Genomic DNA, 19,904 nt, shown 5'->3' on the forward strand with positions numbered 1-19,904 from the left:
TGCATCCATTAACATTCGCATCGTAGATCCTTTTAGCCGTTCTTTCGCTGTCCATTCGCTCTACATGTCCAAACCAACGCAGCACTACAACGCAACACAAATATAAACGTTTTATTTTATTGAAATTATTTATTGACAATTCTTGATGGAATTCCATTGTAATGATGTAATAACTTAGAAGGGTGAAAACGTTAATTGGTCAAAATAAATAATTGGAAGTGTACCAAGTTTTTTTAAAAATTAATAACTTATATGTAAATATAAGTTACTTCATCATTACAATAAACGTTTTAATTTATGTTTAAAATTCTTATTCAATGAAAGTAAATAATATAAATCAATAAACTATTGTTAAATGTTATTTCATTTAAAAAATGTTTAGCTACCTAAATATTATTTTCAAATTTCGTGATAAAAACCATTCATACGCTAACTTCACGCTGGTCTATTGCCTCGTGTAGCCAACATCACACCAGACTTTGACAAAATTACTGCCGATAGCTGCATTCTTTCGTTCAATAGGTATATTTTTTATTTCATTTCTACTTGTGCGGCACTCGTAACAGCTGTGCTCTTCTTTCGTGGGAACCGAAAATGCGAAATGTGGAATCTCTGAAGTGGAATACATACGTAGGTACCTCCCAGACGTCGCTTGTAAATATTTTTGTCTGAGAACGGGAATGATTCTCATTCTGACGCTAAAATATATATTTATCAGATCGGTAAATTATACTATATTCTAAGAGGAAACAGTACAAATTAAATTAAAGTCGACAAGTAAATTATGTGTGTTTAAATTTTAGTTACAATCGCGAGTGGATCAGCTGCGTCTTCGTCGAAAATTCTGTGTTAGACGATTTGTGTAACCTTAATAATTTTGACAGGTGGTGCTGTCTCATGCGATTTGTTTCTCGGTTTCTGCGTTTTATTATGTCGGAAACTGAAGCATCCGTCGGTGGATCAATTAATGGAGAGGATGTAAGGCCGGAAAGTGCGAGTCTTTTGCAAAAATGCTGCTGGGTTTGCTATGGAACCGAATCGGACGATACATTAGCTTCCTGGGTCCAGCCTTGCAATTGTAAAGGAACGAGTAAATGGGTAAGAATTTTTCACACTTACACAATATTTTTTTTATATTTCATTCCTCTCATGTACACTTAACAATGCGCTAAAACATTACATCATTTTTTTTAAACATTGCACTTCCATATTGTTCAGATTATATTATTTGCAAGATCAAAGTGCGCGGAACTTGATTCATCTTTTTTATAATTCTAATTTTGTGGGTTTTTGAACTGCCAATGTTAAAAATGCACACATAATTCATTAATTATATACCTAATTTTTCAATATAAATAGCTCGATGTTATTCATATATGCATGAAAATCTGTCGAATCACATTACCTATGTATTTATTTGTAATTTCTCTGAACAATATTGCTGTCAATATTGTTTTCTTATATTGGTAAAAAAACTGAAAATTATTTGAACAAGCTGACTTTTATATATATTTATAAACATCACATATTGCCTCTGCAAAAACTTCGTGAAATAGCTGATATAATTTATTTACTAAAAATTGCCTCTGGTTCAATCGACTGTCCTGAACTACTATTCAAAATTTCTATCAACGTTCCTTCCAAAGTTCTTAGAAATAACCTTCTTCTTCACATACCTCTCGTTTCATCTAATTATAGGCAAAATTCATATTTATGGTGAACTTTTAATAATTTTAATGTAATAAATAAATCATTAAACATAGATTTATTTGCAAATAATCTTAATGACGTACGGCGTTTGCTTTCGAAATAATTTGTAGTATTTTTTCTTCTCTATGTTCGAGAATCTTTTTTAACTTACTGTGATTCTACTTGTGAAAACCTGTAATTGGCTTATTTGTTATTTGTTTTGTTATTTGTTTTGTTATATATATATAAGATAATTATTTCTGTTGGTTATCCAAATAAATAAAATAAATAAATATTTTTTAAATAGTGATTTGTACTTTTATGTCAATTTTCTTAATTACTCATGTTTATGTCTGTCATATTATCAATATCTTTCTCCTCTTTCGGTAATTGAGAGTATTATTTGCAAACACTGCTCTTTCCACACGGAAAAGACCGTAGGACAATAGCAACTTGCTCGGTGTGAGGGTGTCGTCACATATTCATTTTTGCAGTGTTACACATGTGAACTAGAATTTTCATATTATTATTATTATTTTACTGTTTTATTATTTTTATTTTATTTTATTTGGATAACCAACAGCTGCATTTATCATATATAAAAAACAAAACAAATAAGCCACATACATGTTGTCACGAGTAGTACCACAGCAAGTTAAAATATATTCTCAAACATTTAAGTTTGTAAGTGAAAATTCTTGATGAAAGTTCATTGTAATATATTATATTAATAAAAGACGAGTGATACTTTAATCCACTATCCTTACCTCTGTTTTGTATAAATACATTGAACTCCTTAATAAAGATACCAGTCTCGAAGATGTCGCGAAAGCGATGAAACCGGTCACTGGATATTCCAAATTTGTGGATTAAAGTATCACTCGTCTTCTATTTATATAATAAATATTCTCAAACATAAAATCTGTACCTCAGAGGCAGACAGACGGATGCAAATTCAGAATTTGATGAAATGAAATTTTGATTTTTGAATCCAGTTTATGATTATGTCCATTGATTTTGAAAAAATGTAAGTCTTATAATGAATGAACCAATGTATTAAGATACTGAGTATACAAATTAAGGTTATAAATGATTATAAATCACTTAGAGAAAGTAGATTCTTTAGGCTTGTGTTGAACATTTGACGTTTGGATTTGCATCCGTCTGCCTCTAAGGTACAGAAATAAACAATGATCTAAATCCAAAAGAAAAAAAAAAACACAAAATTATTTCAAAAGCAAACGCCGCACGTCATTATGATTATTCGCAAATAAATCTATGTTTAATGATTTTGTTATCACATAAAAATTATTAAATATTTACCATAAATATGAATTTCACCGATAATTAGATGAGACAAGAGGAGTATGAAGAAGAAGGCTATTTCTAAGAATTTTTGGAGAAAAAAAAATATTTTTATTGTTCCAATGTCCTGTCCTGTGCAGTTGTGGCTGTTCACGGAGCTAGAATGAGACAATATTGTCCTGTCAGTTGTATAGTCCTCTTGCAAATCTAGCTTTACTAACATAATAAATAAAGATATGAAAAATATGAAAATAAACTGTTAAAGTGGTCCATCTGATAATTAACCGAGATCCAAAAGGCCAAATAATTATTTTTTGTCAATTTTACAAACCTGCATTTTTTTTTTGCTGATGAGTCAGTTGAATTGCCTAACTAGGGTCAGCTTCCCCGTTCTAAGACATTAAATATGTTTTTTTTCAGTTATTTTTATTAAAAATCCATTTTTAAATTAATGTTTAAAAGCAACTTTGCATATCATATTCTACAATAACCTAAATCACTAAGTCATACTGCCAGAAAAACTAGAAAACAACTTACGTTCTCTTACATCGGATAACAATTTCTCTTTCTCCCCCGACCAATGCCAAGTAGGAATGAGGCCAACACTTTCCTCGGCCTGGCAACACCACCACACCTTCCATTAATTTAGGATAAGGTTATGTTGCATATTTATGGACCAATAAAGTAATTTTGCCTTTGAGCCAACGAGGTATTAACCCGTCTCTGTAGAATCAGATCCTTATTGGAGTGTCTAGTACGAGGGTTGATTGATACGCTTCACCTCTGACCTGCTATGTAGGAGCATGGCTGATAGAAGTGTATGAAGTCCAGAAGGACCACGTCAAAAATTAGATACCAAAACCCTTAATATCCACTTCAAAATAGGTCAGGGGTGGACCATATGAATCAACACCCGTATTATGATTATGGCAAATTGATGGGTATTTTTTCCTATTGAGACGTGTGACCGCTACTGATCTCAACCTACGCTGTTGACAGTCCAGCATGTAACGTGCTAGTTTAATATAATCCGCGTTTTATATTCCAGGTTCATCAAGCGTGCCTGCAACGGTGGGTGAACGAGATGCAGAAAGGCAGCGCAACGCGTAGCGTGTCTTGCCCACAGTGCAAGGCCGAGTATATCTTGGTGTTCCAACCCATGGGACCGCTGGTGGGAGTCCTCGACTCTCTGGAGGAGGTCACCCACAAGCTGTGCCCCTTTGTGGTGGGCGGCGTGATGCTCGGTTCTATTTACTGGACTGCCATCACGTACGGAGCGGTTACTGTCATGCAGGTATTGAGATAAATTTATTAAAAAATTTATTGCACATAGTACAATGAGAAAGCTCAGTGCTACGGGAAATTGTACAGAGAAGTTTCTCAAAAACGTATGAATTTTTTAAAAATAATTAACTATACTCTGAGGTCACCAATTACAGCATTGTGATAGATTTCCGATTTCCGGGAAGCCATTTTTTTCAACGCTTAGTTTATTTTGGTAGCTACAGAGCTCTACTTTTAAATTTATTATTATATTATTGGAGAAGTGTTTTCCAACCAACCAATTAACAAGTAGGTGAGTGGTGTACAGGTCAAGATACGAGTTGTGTTAAAAAAAAAAGGGAATTTTTTCATTTCGCGGGTTTTGAGAGTCTGATTGTCAATATTTTTTATTATGTTGGTATGCATGCCCCGGAAGTATGCTAAAATTTTCAGCTGGATTCATTGTTTACTTGTCTGCGGCAGTTGACAATCGGACTCTCCAAACCCGCGAAATTTTAAAATTCCCGTTATTTTCTGAACACACCTCGTATATCTGTTGAAACTGCTTATTTCATTCAGTTGTATATTTTGTAACTTAAACAAATGCTCAGTCATTTGGCATTGCTATTTTGTGCTTTGGGTTATTTTTTAGGAATCTTATTATGAAAATAAAAGAATGTCATTCTTTTATTACAACACAATGACAGGTCATAAGCTCTGCCTAGTCTTCCATATTTCCTTCTCTCAAATGTTCGCCATCTCGGTTGTTATTAATCTTATACATGAATAAAATAGTGTAATTATTGGTTTCAGCATCTTTTAGCTTGTCAAATTCCTCTGCCTCTTCGGTTATGGTTAATGCCTTGTGTTAAGTGACATATCTTCACTTAATTTGCTCACCTGTAAGGCATTTTCAACTCGAGTCTTTCACACCTATGTTATGATATATTCGAACACCGCTTTCAATATATGATGTCTCCAGGTGGTGGGGCATCAAGAGGGGCTGGAGATGCTGGAGGGGGCAGATCCCCTCGTCCTCATGGTGTTGCTGCCCGCCGTGCCTGTACTGCTGGTATGCTGGAGAGCTCTGCGCTGGGAGGACGCCCTCCTAGCGGCTCTACGCTCTACCTGCCGCAAGCTACCCAGACTCACACTATTTCTACCATTTGGAGAGTAAGATCAATGCTTTTTGATAAATCTTTTTGTATATCGTCGGAATACTGATAAATCCCTCTAAATGACAAAATTTGAAAAAAAAAAAATTAAAAATCCAGTCATGTCATTTTTTTCGCTTTATCAACTCATGAAATCATCTAAATCTTCCGAGGTTTAGTTTCAAAGTTAGCATGTATAAAAACCCACTGAAAGTACTTTCTAAAAAATGTTTTCTTGTGAATACCATTATTTCCATTTACCAGATCATCTATTTTAACAATTTAAAGCAGTGTTTTTCAACCTTTTTGAATACGACCCGCTTAGGAGTAGAAAAATATCTGGCGACCTTCCTCCCAGGACCAGCTTTTTCCATATTTTTTTTTAAATACAAAGAAATATTTGCTTGATTTACATGACAAAGACAGTGATAATGTTCTCCCATACAAAGCACTTAAACTGAGGATTACTGTGTATGTCATTTTTCAATTCTCTTTAATAAATAAGAAGATTGCAAATATTTATCTTTAAAAACATCTACATTTTTTGTTGGTCTATTTAAAATTAATCCTTCATATACTCGTTTTAATATTAAATAAATAAATTGCTTCTTTGGAAATGTAATTATTGTTTTTATTTTAAGCTAGCAGCTTAAAGCTCCGATTACAAATGCTTTTTTCATCGGTACATATCGAGATGGTATAAATTAAAATTTATATTATGTATGAAAATGTGTATGCATATTTGTATCAAAATTTGTCATTTTTTCATCGGTAACAAGTTACCAATAATTACAAGTAATAAAACATGTTTAGAAAAAAATGTATACATATTTTATTTTTCATACTGAAAACTTTATTTTATTTTGTAGATAAATGTTATCTCCCCATTGTAATACGGGACCAATATGCTGAAGTTTAATTTAACAAAAGTTGGCATAATTTAAATTTTCCAAAACATATTTAGCCCATTTTTGAAGTTATTAAAACTACATGTTGAGACCAGCTCTTGTGGCTTATTGCAACCATCAACAACCCTAATGCTTAAGAAATGCTTCCGTGGGTTTAGGCTGTGGCCTCGAAGTCCAGCTTCTTGGTTTGGTTTGTTTAACCTTATTTTTGGTTTCTTACAGAATCGAAGGGGATCTAAATACCAGCCAATCAGAGCAAGCCGTGAATGGAAATGATCCGAATAATTTAAATCCCCAAATATATGGAAGATATGCCTCTCCAACCAGAGTACTATGTGGAGCGTTGATTCTTCCCACAATCTCAACAATAGTAGGCAAGATTCTCTTTAGTTCGGTCAAAAATAATTTCCACAGAACTATACTGGGAGGCCTTACATTTGTCGTAGTAAAAGGCGCTTTGAACATTTACCACAAACAAAAATTACACGTACGCTACTCGACGAGAAAAATTCTCGATTACACAGAAGATAATATACAGTTATACGTCAATAAATCCAGAGCTACAAGCAGATCCACCGTTGACCACAATTTGATTGAAAACTCGGGCCAAATTGTCGACGATTCAGCCATCTTTGCGTCCGATCAACGGGTCGTGTGATTGGACGCCGTGCGAATTCGAGTTCGAAATATCGCTTACCTGGTGACTAGATGATAAACCTTAATTTTAATCAGTAGTTAGTGAAATACATTTAATTTATGATCGTTGTATTTATTTATATTAATGAATGACGCTTTTAGCTATGTACATATGTATCGAACACCATTTTACTTGTGAAAAAGATTTCACGATCTATTACCAAAATCGTCACCACCAATTAAGAAATTCGAATACAATATAAGTCTTTTTTTTCTATATTTGAAATTACGACTGAATATTTTTCACCATACAAAATAGCATTTATCCCCGTCATTTGAATTAATAAATTGTTAAAGTAAAACACATTTTTCTTATAATGCGTATCTCAATGAAAATTACAGTGCAAGTCAGTAAATTGTCATAGTACGTGCAGTAGTTTGAATAAAACAGTGTGTACCCTTGCAAACATAATATTTGGTAAAAAAATCACTAAAGTTTCATACAAAATTACTTATTTATAAAAATTTTATAGTCTCCTGTAATGTTATCATTTAGTGACGTATATTGTATTCAAAGTAGGTGACGATATGGCAAAAGATTTTAAGATTGGAAAATATCATGTTAAAATAAACACGATTGAATGATATAATAAAAAATTCATTTGTACACCCTTTAAAAATTAACAAAGTCAAAATAACTGGATTTTCCGCATAAGAAAATAGAAAAAAAAATTATAAATTCAATTGAACCCTTTTGCCATTATAATACATATATAAATGAAACGTAAGATTTATTTATTTTTGCACCACAACAGGCCAGGAGGCCCAATTACAGTGGTAAATAACATCACTAAACACCCAGGCTTGAGAAAAATCACATTTAATTTTTGTGTTCTCACCGGGAATCGAACCCGGAGCCTTCCGTGTGTGAGTCAAGCGTCTTGACCACTACACCATGGAGGCCGCCAACTCTCGTATCTACCAAAATTTTAAAGTAGCGAGTTTAATTTTTAATTACTTGTATCCCCAATATGTTCCAATATGTATGTATTTATATCACTAAAATTAAACTGATTTGATGTATATATCGAAAAATGACAAAATATTTTTTGTATCCACAGGAATTAATTCAGGTCTAAAAGGGTTAACTCTGTTATCACATGGGCCTATAATAAGGTCCCGTAAAAACATATTAGTATCCTTAAATAATTATTAGAAACTACATATCGTCTGCCTGACTTGTAAAACTTGTCCCAAACCTACTCTTGTTTAGGGAAGAGCAAAAAATTTTTTTACTTTAGTAGCGAGGTTTTTTTTATTTTATACAAGTTACACATATAGATTATTTGAAGTCGTAACAAAAAACGCCAAAATATTATTTTTAACCATTTGTGGACTTACTAGATTTACAAGTTAGGGTGACAATATGTATTACATATACATTTTAAGTTGTGACACTTTTCTATAGGAATTGCGATATACTCGTACTATTTATTGAATTTTGAGGTATTTTTATGCACTTAATTTTGGAATAATCTTAAGTAATTTTTAGGAAACCTTCCCTAACATGTAGCCTGTATTTTCTGGGTTCTTTTATAAATAATACCTCCGTAAAAAATTTCAACGCTTATCAGTTCGTGGTTTACCTCTTTATACTTATTTTCTAAGCACCCTCTTAATTCCCTTCCACAATTCTTCCTCCTTTAATTCGTAGTGTCCATGCGGCTTCACTGTGGAACCATCTCCCTTTCACTATAAAATATGTTTCTGGCACACCTCTGTTTAAATCACGCCTGAAAAAACATCTGCATTTTCTTCCTTAATCTCATCTTTTCCTTTAGGTACATACAGAATACAAAAGATTTTTTTTATATCCGCATGAATTGATTCAGTTCAGTAGCTCAATCGCAGATTATCAACGTCGATTAAAAGTCCTTGAGCAACTTGACGGATCACAATGGAACCGGACCGCGATAATAAATTCACGGATTGGAAAGATTAGTTGATCGTGGTTTAAGTCAATGAGTTTCGGCTCGTCTGTTTGTCGTTTGTTTTGCACTTTGCACGGTGTCCTCTCCTCGCAGTTTGGCAGCATTAAAAAATATAATAATCCCCGATCGATAATTTAATAGAATCAGTAAAATGATAAAAAATCGCGACGGGAAACTGAAGCTAGTTAGCTAGTTACTGAAAGCTTTTAGCTTATAATTCGGAGAAGATTTGTGACTAATGAACTATAAAATCAATGTGTAGGTACCTACATATATAATTGTTTTGCAATTAAATAATTTCTCACCATTAAGTACAATCCAGTATCAAACATAGATGTCTTCCTCAACTAAAAAGTTATCCTCAAATATAGTTCTATTTTACACCTTAGAAATATAATTAAATAAAACAGGAATATTTTTATATCAAATGTGAAAATGATTACATTCTTATGTACCATACACGAAAAAGTAATTAAAAAATAGTTTTGTTGAAACGTATATTGATCTCCTATTCAATTGTACACAATTGTGCACAATTCAATTGTATAATTTTGATTATTAGTTACATAAGCTACATGCACCTCTTTGGCTTTTAATTATTTTATTAAATAGTTTGTTTTAAAATAACTTTAAAAAACAGCTCTTCAAAAGAAGATAAATAAAAATTCATGTTTTAAAAATAAAATTTCATATTTTGGATGTTTGTAGCACTAACTTTGTAGTTCATTGTTGTATTTTAAAGGTATAAATAAAATTACTTTGTTTTATGAACCACTTATTCACAACCTACTAGTTTCTAATTAGTTACATAATAAGTTATTGTATAACCCTGAAGAGGGCGAAGTGAGTTGCCGAAACTGGTCAGTTGTGATAATAAAACGTAATTTTATTTATACCTTTAAAATAAAATTTCAGTTTCCTCGTCTTTGTTTTGATATCACAACATAATTAACAAATACATTACACCAAATGTCAAGCCCATGTTAAATTAAATACAAGTATTAGCATGTATGTAGAAAAAAAATATATATATAATACCATGACATTTGTGCTCAAAATCAAAACTTAACTGAATTTTTGAAAAAATATAATGAAAATCAACATAAAACTTATCATAATACTAGAAATAATTCAAAGATCTGACTTACATTTAGAAAGAAGACAATGTTACAAAATACTAAGTTATTCAAGGCAGTAATAAAATTACAAAATTGGAAAAAAGTACACATTGTCGGGTTTCACACACAATTTGGTAACTACATTTTATTGTTGGTGAGATATTGCACATTTAAAGTTAAAAGTTCATCGCAAATCAACAATTCACGTAAAACTGCAAGTTGAATATTATAAAAAAATATTTTTTTGCATTTATAAAATATGAAATATTTTTAAGACATCTCATTTAAAAAAAAATTGTATTTACCAACGTGTGTCAGAAACCTGACGATGTTGTGTTAAGTTATCTATAAATTAATACCCATGTTTTTTATTACAACACAAAATTGTTTTTAATAATTTAATGAATAGTAACTATATGCAAAAATAAGGTGGTCTGTAAGAAATGCGTTAATATTATTTGAACATTGCTCATTTATACAATGTGTAATAATTTGTATAAAGTCTATTACACATTTGAACAATGTGTTTTAAATTTGGAATAGACTTACAAAGCATACAAAATTATTTTTACACATTTATTTATTTGATATCACTATAAATAGTTTTGACTTATACATTAGTTTTAAATATACGCAGGGTTGTTCTCTTTCAAAAATATTTCAATTTCTTCATTTTGTTTTTTTTTTTTCTTTATAACTCAATAGAAAATACACTGGAACCTCTTATTACACCATTTTGAAATAACACATTACAAAAGTGAAAAAAATAAAAAAATTACCATTAATTTAACGCTTAATAGTAATTAAATTATCCTATAATTTTTTTTTTTTTTTTTAAATAAATGCATTGCATTTTTATGCATTTTAAATAAATGCATTTTTATGATTAATCCAAATATTTAATTTTGAGGGCTATTTTCAACGAGTTGTAAATAAATCACTATTAGAGAAAATGGAAATCAAATTGGGGTAGTGGGATTCAAACCACGGACCTTTGATCAGAGAGTCCGAGACACTAGCCATAGGACCACAACCCGATTCATGGTGAATAATCTCGATCACGATTTTTTGTAGTATTTTGTTATGCATTTGAAATAAAATTAAGCTACAATAAATAGTAAACAATTCACTTTTTTAAATCCCAAAATGAATTTTATACAAGGAAACGTGTCCAACATTATTATTTTTTAATAGACTTATTTTTCACGGCACTGCGTGGAACATATCCCCTGTGTAAAAAGAAATTCTAGTGTATTTACTCTCATATTACTATTTGGCTATCAAACAACCAATGTTTACATTTTTTCCCGTTTCTACAGATTTTTTCTTAATTCGTCTCCTAAAATTCTATTTTATTTTATTGTCTGCTTAATTTTTACAGTAAAAAAAAACACTCAACATTAAGCATTTTTTTTAATGCTTATATAAAATCACAAATTACTGAATGTTACTAAGGGGAGAATTGGAAATGTCAATAATTTGAATGAATTTTTTTTGTATTGAGCAAACGAAAATTTCCCATTTAATTAGCTCCAACTTTACTGCTAATGAATTCATTCTAATACAAATCTATTTTTGTTAATTAAAAAAAAAAAGTTAAATTGATCCAACTTTAACTAAATTAGTCCATTTTCATACAAATAGACCAATCACAAATCCACTAAAATTGCTCCCAAATTCACATTGAAAATTTCAATAAAATCGACAGTAGAAATTTGATTATTTAACTGATTCTATTAATTTTATCTCAAAGGTTTTTTTCCGCGTGATCAACATATTAACAGTATGTTATTTTATGTGATAAATATATCTTATAAGATTTTTTATAAAACTGGCTTTTTAAATAGCCAATAACTTAACTCATCTTTTATAATTGTTTAACAGAATAACCCTGAATATAATATCCTGCACACCTACGCTTAAATATAAAAATAAATAACTTATATAAATGCGTATGTAATAAATAATACATAGTTTATCTTTTAAATTATTCAACTAATGATATCTATGTATTAAGATTTTATTAATGTCTAAAAAAAATTATTGGTTCTAATTTAACAAAAGTAAATTAATTATTTATTTAAAGGTAGCATAACTTAATTAATTATCTTGACAAAATTAATGTAGTTCTTTGATTTTTCTTAAAATTAATATTAACAGCATATAAAAAAATTGTCAAACCTTAAAAATTTTGATCTAAAATTCAGTTATAATTTCAACAAAAAAGTGTTTAAAATGTATTTTATATTGGAAGTTATTGATTAAGATAGCAAGTTTTAGACATTCTTTAAAGGTTCTCGTGAATTAGGTCTAAATTTGGTTCTCTCTAACCCATCATCAGGACTAATAATGATAAACTTAAAATGTCATGCTCTACCACAATCTGAACAACAGTTTATTATGTACAAAATACTCAGATTCACCAATGATGTAAAGAAGAAAATTCAATTAAAAAAATGTTTACTAGTTTCGTTTGAATAACAACATTCAGAATTTCATTCTAATACTGTTATTTTCTTCAACAGATTTGACTGTTTGTATTTGACAAATAACCATGGTTAGGATTACCTATTAAAAGGATTCGTTTACAAAATAAAACTTACGTAATGACTTGTCAAAATTCTACTTTTACAACTTATTTACATACTTGTCAAAATGCAACTTTTGCGACTTGATTACTCGTAAAAATATAATTTTTACAACTTAAAAATCCAGTTTAATAATCAAAAAGTACAATCTCAGCTTAGCAACCAAAACATTACTGCACATAGAAACATATTGCGGTGAAAATTTTGGGTATAATCTAGAGAAACCTAATATAAAGAAATTATTATATTCCAGAATGTGGTAAAAAAATACACCGTGAGTTTGTAACATTTGGTTTGATATTATATCCATATAATTTTGTATATCTTGTTCATGGAAAATTTCAAATTAATAAAAAAACAATAGTTTTATAAATGTGTTTTATTTATTCTGTAGTTAAAAGGGTCAGATATTAGAAACATCCCTCTGCATCTTTCCAACAGTAGCAATATTACTAATGATTGAACTCTTTAATTCTATACGGAGAGTTAGGCAAATAAATATCTAAGATATAGTGATTGAAATCTCAAATTGAATTTTTTTAAATCCCATGAGAAGTACAGTAACTGTTTTTTTATCATTCTCTGTATGTCTGTTACAGAAATTTTATTAAAAAATCCTCTCATAATCCCAGATCAAATAAGTTTAAAGGTACTCTTAAATGCATTAAAAACCACCTCAAAGTAATTTAATTTTCGCTGTAATTCAATAAAACTTTGGGAGTATTTTTTTTTTAATTGAATTATAATTTTTTTTAAAAGTAAAAGAGTGTGAAACTGTGTAAAAAAATAAAATGCCTGTGGCCGGGCTAGCTTGTGTCTTGGCCTTTAAATTAAAGTGGCATATTTTTTATTATCAAAACAAATCGTATTTATAATTTTAAAAGGTCCTGATAAATCTCTTTTTATTAACAACTGTCATAAATTGAACTGTACGTATCCTTCAATTTGATTTTTTTTGTTTAAAAAACAGTAAACTTTGATGCATGGAATATTGCTTAACATCTACACGTTTTTTAAGTGAAGATAACTGCAATAATATTCAAAAAAGTTAACAGCAAACAATAAACAAACCAAAAAATGGACTTACGCTTAGCATATAAAAGTGTTGCCTTTTCATTTAATTAATTACAAGCTTTTTTTCTTTAAAAATAGTTTTTTTCCCAATTTCCACATGTCAGGAAAAATTCTATTTTTTGTTTATCCGAATGGGGTCCGGTATAATTGGAGTTCTACTGTGCATACAAAATTCTGTCCTTGCATATAGCTTAAATAATAAATTAATAAATTTACGCAATATCATACATCATCGATTGATTATCTTTTATTTGAAAATGTATTTCTCGTATTATTCCCGTTACAATCAATATTTTTGTAAACAGATAAAATATTCATATCTTATCTCAAATACAGCTCCAAAGTGAGCAAATATTCTAAGATGTCCTGAGTTAAACACATGCGGATATATTGTTTTCTTCGCATTTGTGCACTTCATATTATATTATTATCTATAGATAAGAGAATTTAATGATAAGTATACCTGTCCCCACAAGTCAGCAGATACACTTTGTTGTGGGGTACAATTAGTGGCTGTAAGTGTTAAGATAATCAATCGGAGAAGAAAATTATATTTCAACATTGTACAAGTATTGGGATGAATGCTTTTAAACTTTCCCTAATAATGTTGCGTCAATATAAACCTTTCGTATCATGAGTGCACATTGAAAATCAAATGAGACAAAATGAAAAATGTCAATTGATTGAGAGAATAACAGTAGAAAAACAGTGTCATTTTTTCTAATAAACATGGTTTTGTTTCTTGCAAGGTGTTTCTAATGTTGAGTGTGTATTTAGCAAAATAAATCAACATATTTTGCAATTTATTGATAAAACTTAAAGCGATAATGATAAGATGATCTAGTATTAATTGTTATCACCGTATTGAAAGTGCTGTACAAAATGGCAAAGTTTTTCAAGAATTTGTTTTCACACGGAACTTTGTCATCGGAGAAAAAGAAATATTCGAAGAGTAAACCGGATTTGACAACTGAAGATGAAAACAAGGAGTTCTCTCCCCCTTATGATACAAAGCGGAAGCTGTCAGTATCTCGTTCAGGAAGGATGAAGCAAAACCTTAAGGCTAGAGGAGCCTTAGGGAAAGATTTGTTTGGAGATGAAGTAAGTATTAAATCCCAAATAGTTTACGTATTGGTAAACAAATGTCACTCCGCATATTGACACTTACATCACAACACTTATACCCGTATGCAGAGACAAAACTTGAAGTGAGGAAAGTACATTCTAATTTCAAATGCAGAGAATAACCCGAAGGTGAAGACAATAGAATGTACTTTCCTCACCTTAAGGTTTGTCTCTGCATACGGGTATTAGTATCCCATTTAGATTAGTTTTACAAAAAGAATAATATACCTCTGTGCTCTGCTAAATGCTCCGTGTCCAGGAGAACGAAGAACGTAAAGTTCTGTTCTGTAGTAAATATCTGTATCCAACCGTTTCGAGACGTACCCGTCTGAAGATCAGGACACTCACTAATACTAAAATGCTCTTTCACCTTTACCATCACCGTAGTATTAAAAGTATTTACGAAAAAATACATAAATTACATGCAGAGTTAAAGGGGATGCAAACACCACCATGTCCCAACATGCACTAAAATGAGGTTAATAATATTCAGCGATATGTTTGTAGGGGTGGGGATTAGGGAGGGAAGGAGCTAAGGGGTTGAATATTAGACGATTGGTTAATTTGTAAATCAAAAAGTGGGCTATATTGAAAAGGTATTTGATAATTTATTAGGGAATATTATTTTTTTAATGTGAAATACCTCAATGTTGTTTAATTTTGCTCCTTTTTTATTACTCGAATGTAAAATTTTAACTCATGTATCCTTATTAATATCGTGGTTTGAATTTATGAGATGATTGGCAAACTCTGAAAAATTATTATTATTTAAACATCTCATGTGTTCTGTGTTTGAAAAAGAACCAGGACTGTGGACGCTGCTCTCGGGTAGGAGGCCTGTGTCTGCTTCGTTGTGTGGTGGTTGATGTGTTCGACTACTATTTTTGGGGTCCTGGGCTTAATACCTGACAGGGTAGATGTGAAATAATTACTTTTAAAAGTTAATATGATATAAATACATAATGCGAATTGATCTGTTGCTAGGTTTCATTACCATACGCATTACAATCTTTATGATAAGTTATCTAACCATTAACTCGTTATCTAATAAATAATTCTCCAATCACACGTTCAAATAAATACCATTATTTTTGATCTAGTGGGATTTTTTGTTATAATAATGATAAATTCTCCATTTACTTATGTATCGTGATGTTTTATTCAAAGTAAAGAGTTAGACAATTATTAATGTTTTAGAAAAAAATCTAGCAGATAAATAATAATAATAATAATAAATTTTGTCAATTTTTATAGCGCCGTTTTCGTGAATAATCACTTCAAGGGCGCTGTACATTATACTTAATTCTATCAGCTTACTCTTAATTACTATTCACTTACACACTAATTTTATAAATTACCCATACACATTTGTATTTTGTTTGTATTCCTTTTAAGCAGTAGCACTTTTGAAATCAGGAAACGATTTCACAAATAAATGAATTTTTAATTTTTTTCTAAAAAGCGATTCTGTTGCACAATTTCGTGGTTCTGAAGGTAAGGCATTCCACACCAAAGGTCCGGCCATTGCAAAAGCTCAATCACCAAATTTGGAACTCTGGTTGCGTAATTGGGGTAGTATCACCTTCGCGGAGAGTGAGGCGCCTATCTGCCAACTCATCCGGAATGCAGAGTTCCTTAAAGTATTGAGGAGCCGTGTTATGCATTGTTTTATCATTAACCAACACAGCTTATACTCAACCCTTTCAGGAAAACGTAGCCAGTGCAGACTTTGAAGCAACTGTGTAATATGATCGTACTTTGATACACCAAAGATCAGCCTAGCAGCTGCATTCAGAATCGACTGCAATCGTTCCATTTTATATTTAGGGAGGCCAGCATATATTCCATTGCAGTAATCGACTCGTGATATCACAAATGCGTTCACTAAGAGACGGGCCGCCTCATTAGGTAGATGTTTTCGAATACACTTAATTTGCCTTAGCTGGTAAAAACATGCGCTGACTGTCTTGCTGATTTGTCTTTCAAGCGAAAGTTCAACGTCAATATGAACGCCTAAAAGCTCGACATTAGGAATAATAGAAGGTCCAGTGTTTAAAGAGGAATCTGTTAACATATAACTTCTTGGTGTTGCAACCCAAAGGTTTTCGGTCTTAGATGGATTAAGGATAAGTCGATTTTCAGCCATCCAGTCACCTATTTTACCTATACACTGAGAGATGGCTAATTGTAAATTGTCTTTATCCATCGGCTTGCAGAAAAAGTATATTTGGGTATCATCAGCATAATAATGAGCCCATAACGTAACAATAAAAAGCCGATTGGCTTTTTAAAAAATTAACATCATTAAATATTTGTGTATAACCCCACTTATCGACTTTTCTGTATCTACCGGTTTCGAGGCGTACCCGTCTCTTCATCAGGACATGAATAAAACCAACATGCAAAACCCATTTTACACCATCACCATAGTTGTTGCACAAAAATACAAAACCAACATGCCGTGCATTTTAATAAGCTATCGTTACATGCACTGATTAGGTTATGAAAATATTTCATGTTGTGGGAGAAATAGTTGAAAAAACAGGGAGGGGATGAAGGGAGGAGCGTGAGTTTAATAGGTACAGGATGACCATTACAATCGAACATCGTATAATGGGCTATATTGAAATTATAGTGTCCTGACAAAGAGACGGGTATGTCTCGAAACCAGTAGAAAGAGAAAAGTCGGTAAGTGGTTACATACAAATATTGAATAACATAAAATGTTGTACTACAAATAAACATAAATTTATTATATATTTCTTTACATCATATTATGATTTATTTTTCTTTCATAGGTTTATTTTTTTAATTTAATATTACTTCCCAAATATTGAATTATGAGATCATGAGTAAAATATAGCCAGTATACAGTCATTCCTTATCAAATTATTTATTTTTGTAGACATTGTAAACATGTGTATCTTGGCAAACATTTACTTTAGGTTTTTCCTTCATCCTTTAGAATAATAACAAATCTCTTATCTTTCAGACACGAGAAGAAAAAACTAAGATTGAGTACCATGTCCATGGAAAATCTTATATGCATAATCTGCACAATGGCAACACTAATAGATCTATGGATAACTTAGATCTGCACCAATCACAGCACCCCGATTCGACGTTCACGGGAGTTAGTGAAAAAAGTACCTACATGACACGATCCAGTAGTGAAAAAGAACGAAGAAAAGATAGAAATAGTTCTGAATTTGATTCAAATGACAAAACTGACATGGATAGAGAAATTGAAAATGTGTTCAAGGTTGTTTTAAAAGAAACATCATTTTAATTGAAATGCATTGTTATACAAGTGCTGTTAAATTTCTTCTAAGACTTACTATTTACATACATAAAAACGTGATAATTTATTAAAAAAATAAGGTGGAAAAAGTTTTTTTTAATAACACAACCATAGAATTAAGAATAGTCCAGAAGGAACGTAGAATCATATTTGAATACATTGGACTGTGTCCAAAAAACCCCCCACTATGTCCCACTTTCGCCGCGCGCATTTGTGATGTCGCCGCGTAATGTTGCACGATGGGAAAAAATATAATCATAACACAAATGTAAGGTTAAAAAAAAAAAAAGCAATCTGTTAATTTCTCTAAAATTTTATTGTGCACGCGGAAATATTGATTGACACAACAGAGTAGATAAGTAAAGGGTCATTCAATAAGAGTAATTGAATTGATGAACTTTGAACTTAAAATATAACACAAATTTTATTTTACATAAAACGGATATTTTTATACCATGATAAATAATATTTGATGTTTTAAAGATAATGTCGGTCAAATGTCCACCAGAGTTGTTTAATCCGAGGTCCAATTTTCATTAGTTCTCTCATTAGATGAGCAAAGTAGGGTAAAAAAAATTTACTACCCTGGCAACACTAACGAAATGTCCATTTTGATTTCTTCGACAATCTGACATATGGAAAAATAATTAAATTTTTAAGTAATGTATTTGCTACTGGCACATTCATTTGCTAATTACACATGAAATGTGATCCCATCTTGTTTCTTTAAGATCATAGCAGTATTTCTACATTTTAAAAGGACACAACACGGCACAGTTGAATTAAAATCAGGAGTTGTGTACTGAGCGACGTCTACAAAGAAACTAATGAGTCAAAATGTAAAAATACTTATTTATGAGCAGTTTAGTCGCCTTCTGTTTGATGCTTGTATGCGGTTTCTGGATTATTCTTAATTCTATGAACACAACATTACATACGAATTTGGCTCATTAATTTATTTTCAAATTGTTATAAGAAATGTAAGAATTCTTAAAAAAAAAATTGGGGTTAGAATAAAATTCACATAATTTTCACAGCTACATAATTAATTTAAGTAGAGCAGAGCTACTAATGTCGTAAAATAAATAGACACGTTATTCCTATACTAGATGTATCTAAGAAATAGCAAATGCTGCATTTCCCTTAACAATTTTTTGAAAAAGGTATTTGAGGTGCACGATAAAAGTATTCGGGATTTAGAAAGAAAGAAACTTGCCTCTTAAACATTTTTTTGCCCGATTTTATTATATGATTTAATTTTGCTGGAATGATCACCACCAGTATGAAAATTCTAACTTAGTGAATTAGAATGCAAAGTAAGTCATTTAAAAATGAAGTAATTTCTGTATTTATTTTTATGATATCTGTGGTATTTATTTAAATGATGACATATTATTGAATTAAATGCGTATTTTGCTTTATTATTCATGTAATCTTAATAATTATCATGATAGAGATTGTTACTAAAGATATGAAACATTGATAAAATTATTATTTAAATGTAAGTGATGAAATTGAGTAGTAATTCATTGACAGAAATGCTTTCTAAATGAGCTATAAATAGTATTTTGGATGTTTGTAGCACTAACTTTGTAGTTCATTGTTATATTTTAAGGAATAAATTAAATTACTTTGTTTTATGAACCACTTATTTACTGTCACAACCGACTAGTTTCGGCAACTCACGTTGCCCTCTTCAGGGTTATATAATAAATAAATATACATGCGTAAAAGAAACAGTGAACAGAGGGT

At 30.9% G+C, this 19,904-nt stretch overlaps 2 protein-coding genes across 2 annotated transcripts; both read left to right on the plus strand.

Moving 5' to 3' along the window:
- Positions 1-445: 445 nt before the first annotated feature.
- Positions 446-7,650, plus strand: LOC148275560 (E3 ubiquitin-protein ligase MARCHF5-like). Its single transcript, XM_088235531.1, has 5 exons — positions 446-522; positions 885-1,098; positions 4,043-4,288; positions 5,240-5,430; positions 6,542-7,650. Exons 2-5 carry the CDS (start codon positions 898-900, stop codon positions 6,975-6,977), a joined length of 1,074 nt encoding a protein of 357 aa, XP_088091657.1. The 5' UTR covers positions 446-522; positions 885-897; the 3' UTR covers positions 6,978-7,650.
- Positions 7,651-13,376: 5,726 nt separating this feature from the next.
- On the plus strand, positions 13,377-18,441 carry LOC148275561 (uncharacterized). Its single transcript, XM_088235532.1, has 2 exons — positions 13,377-14,827; positions 17,844-18,441. Exons 1-2 carry the CDS (start codon positions 14,609-14,611, stop codon positions 18,138-18,140), a joined length of 516 nt encoding a protein of 171 aa, XP_088091658.1. The 5' UTR covers positions 13,377-14,608; the 3' UTR covers positions 18,141-18,441.
- The last annotated feature ends 1,463 nt before the right edge of the window (positions 18,442-19,904 follow it).

This window comes from Micrasema longulum, unplaced genomic scaffold, assembly GCF_059751315.1.
Source record: "Micrasema longulum isolate JH-2025_06_02 unplaced genomic scaffold, ASM5975131v1 h1tg001386l, whole genome shotgun sequence".
NCBI lineage: Eukaryota > Metazoa > Arthropoda > Insecta > Trichoptera > Brachycentridae > Micrasema > Micrasema longulum.

What these genes read in the sequence shown, in the direction of transcription:
- LOC148275561 (XM_088235532.1), top strand. Translation starts at nt 14,609, where the DNA reads ATGGCAAAGTTTTTCAAGAATTTGTTTTCACACGGAACTTTGTCATCG. An exon ending in AAGATTTGTTTGGAGATGAA is followed by an intron (nt 14,828 to 17,843) that starts GTAAGTATTAAA and finishes CTTATCTTTCAG; the next exon opens with ACACGAGAAGAAAAAACTAA.
- LOC148275560 (XM_088235531.1), top strand. Translation starts at nt 898, where the DNA reads ATGCGATTTGTTTCTCGGTTTCTGCGTTTTATTATGTCGGAAACTGAA. An exon ending in GAGCGGTTACTGTCATGCAG is followed by an intron (nt 4,289 to 5,239) that starts GTATTGAGATAA and finishes TGATGTCTCCAG; the next exon opens with GTGGTGGGGCATCAAGAGGG. An exon ending in CTATTTCTACCATTTGGAGA is followed by an intron (nt 5,431 to 6,541) that starts GTAAGATCAATG and finishes GGTTTCTTACAG; the next exon opens with AATCGAAGGGGATCTAAATA.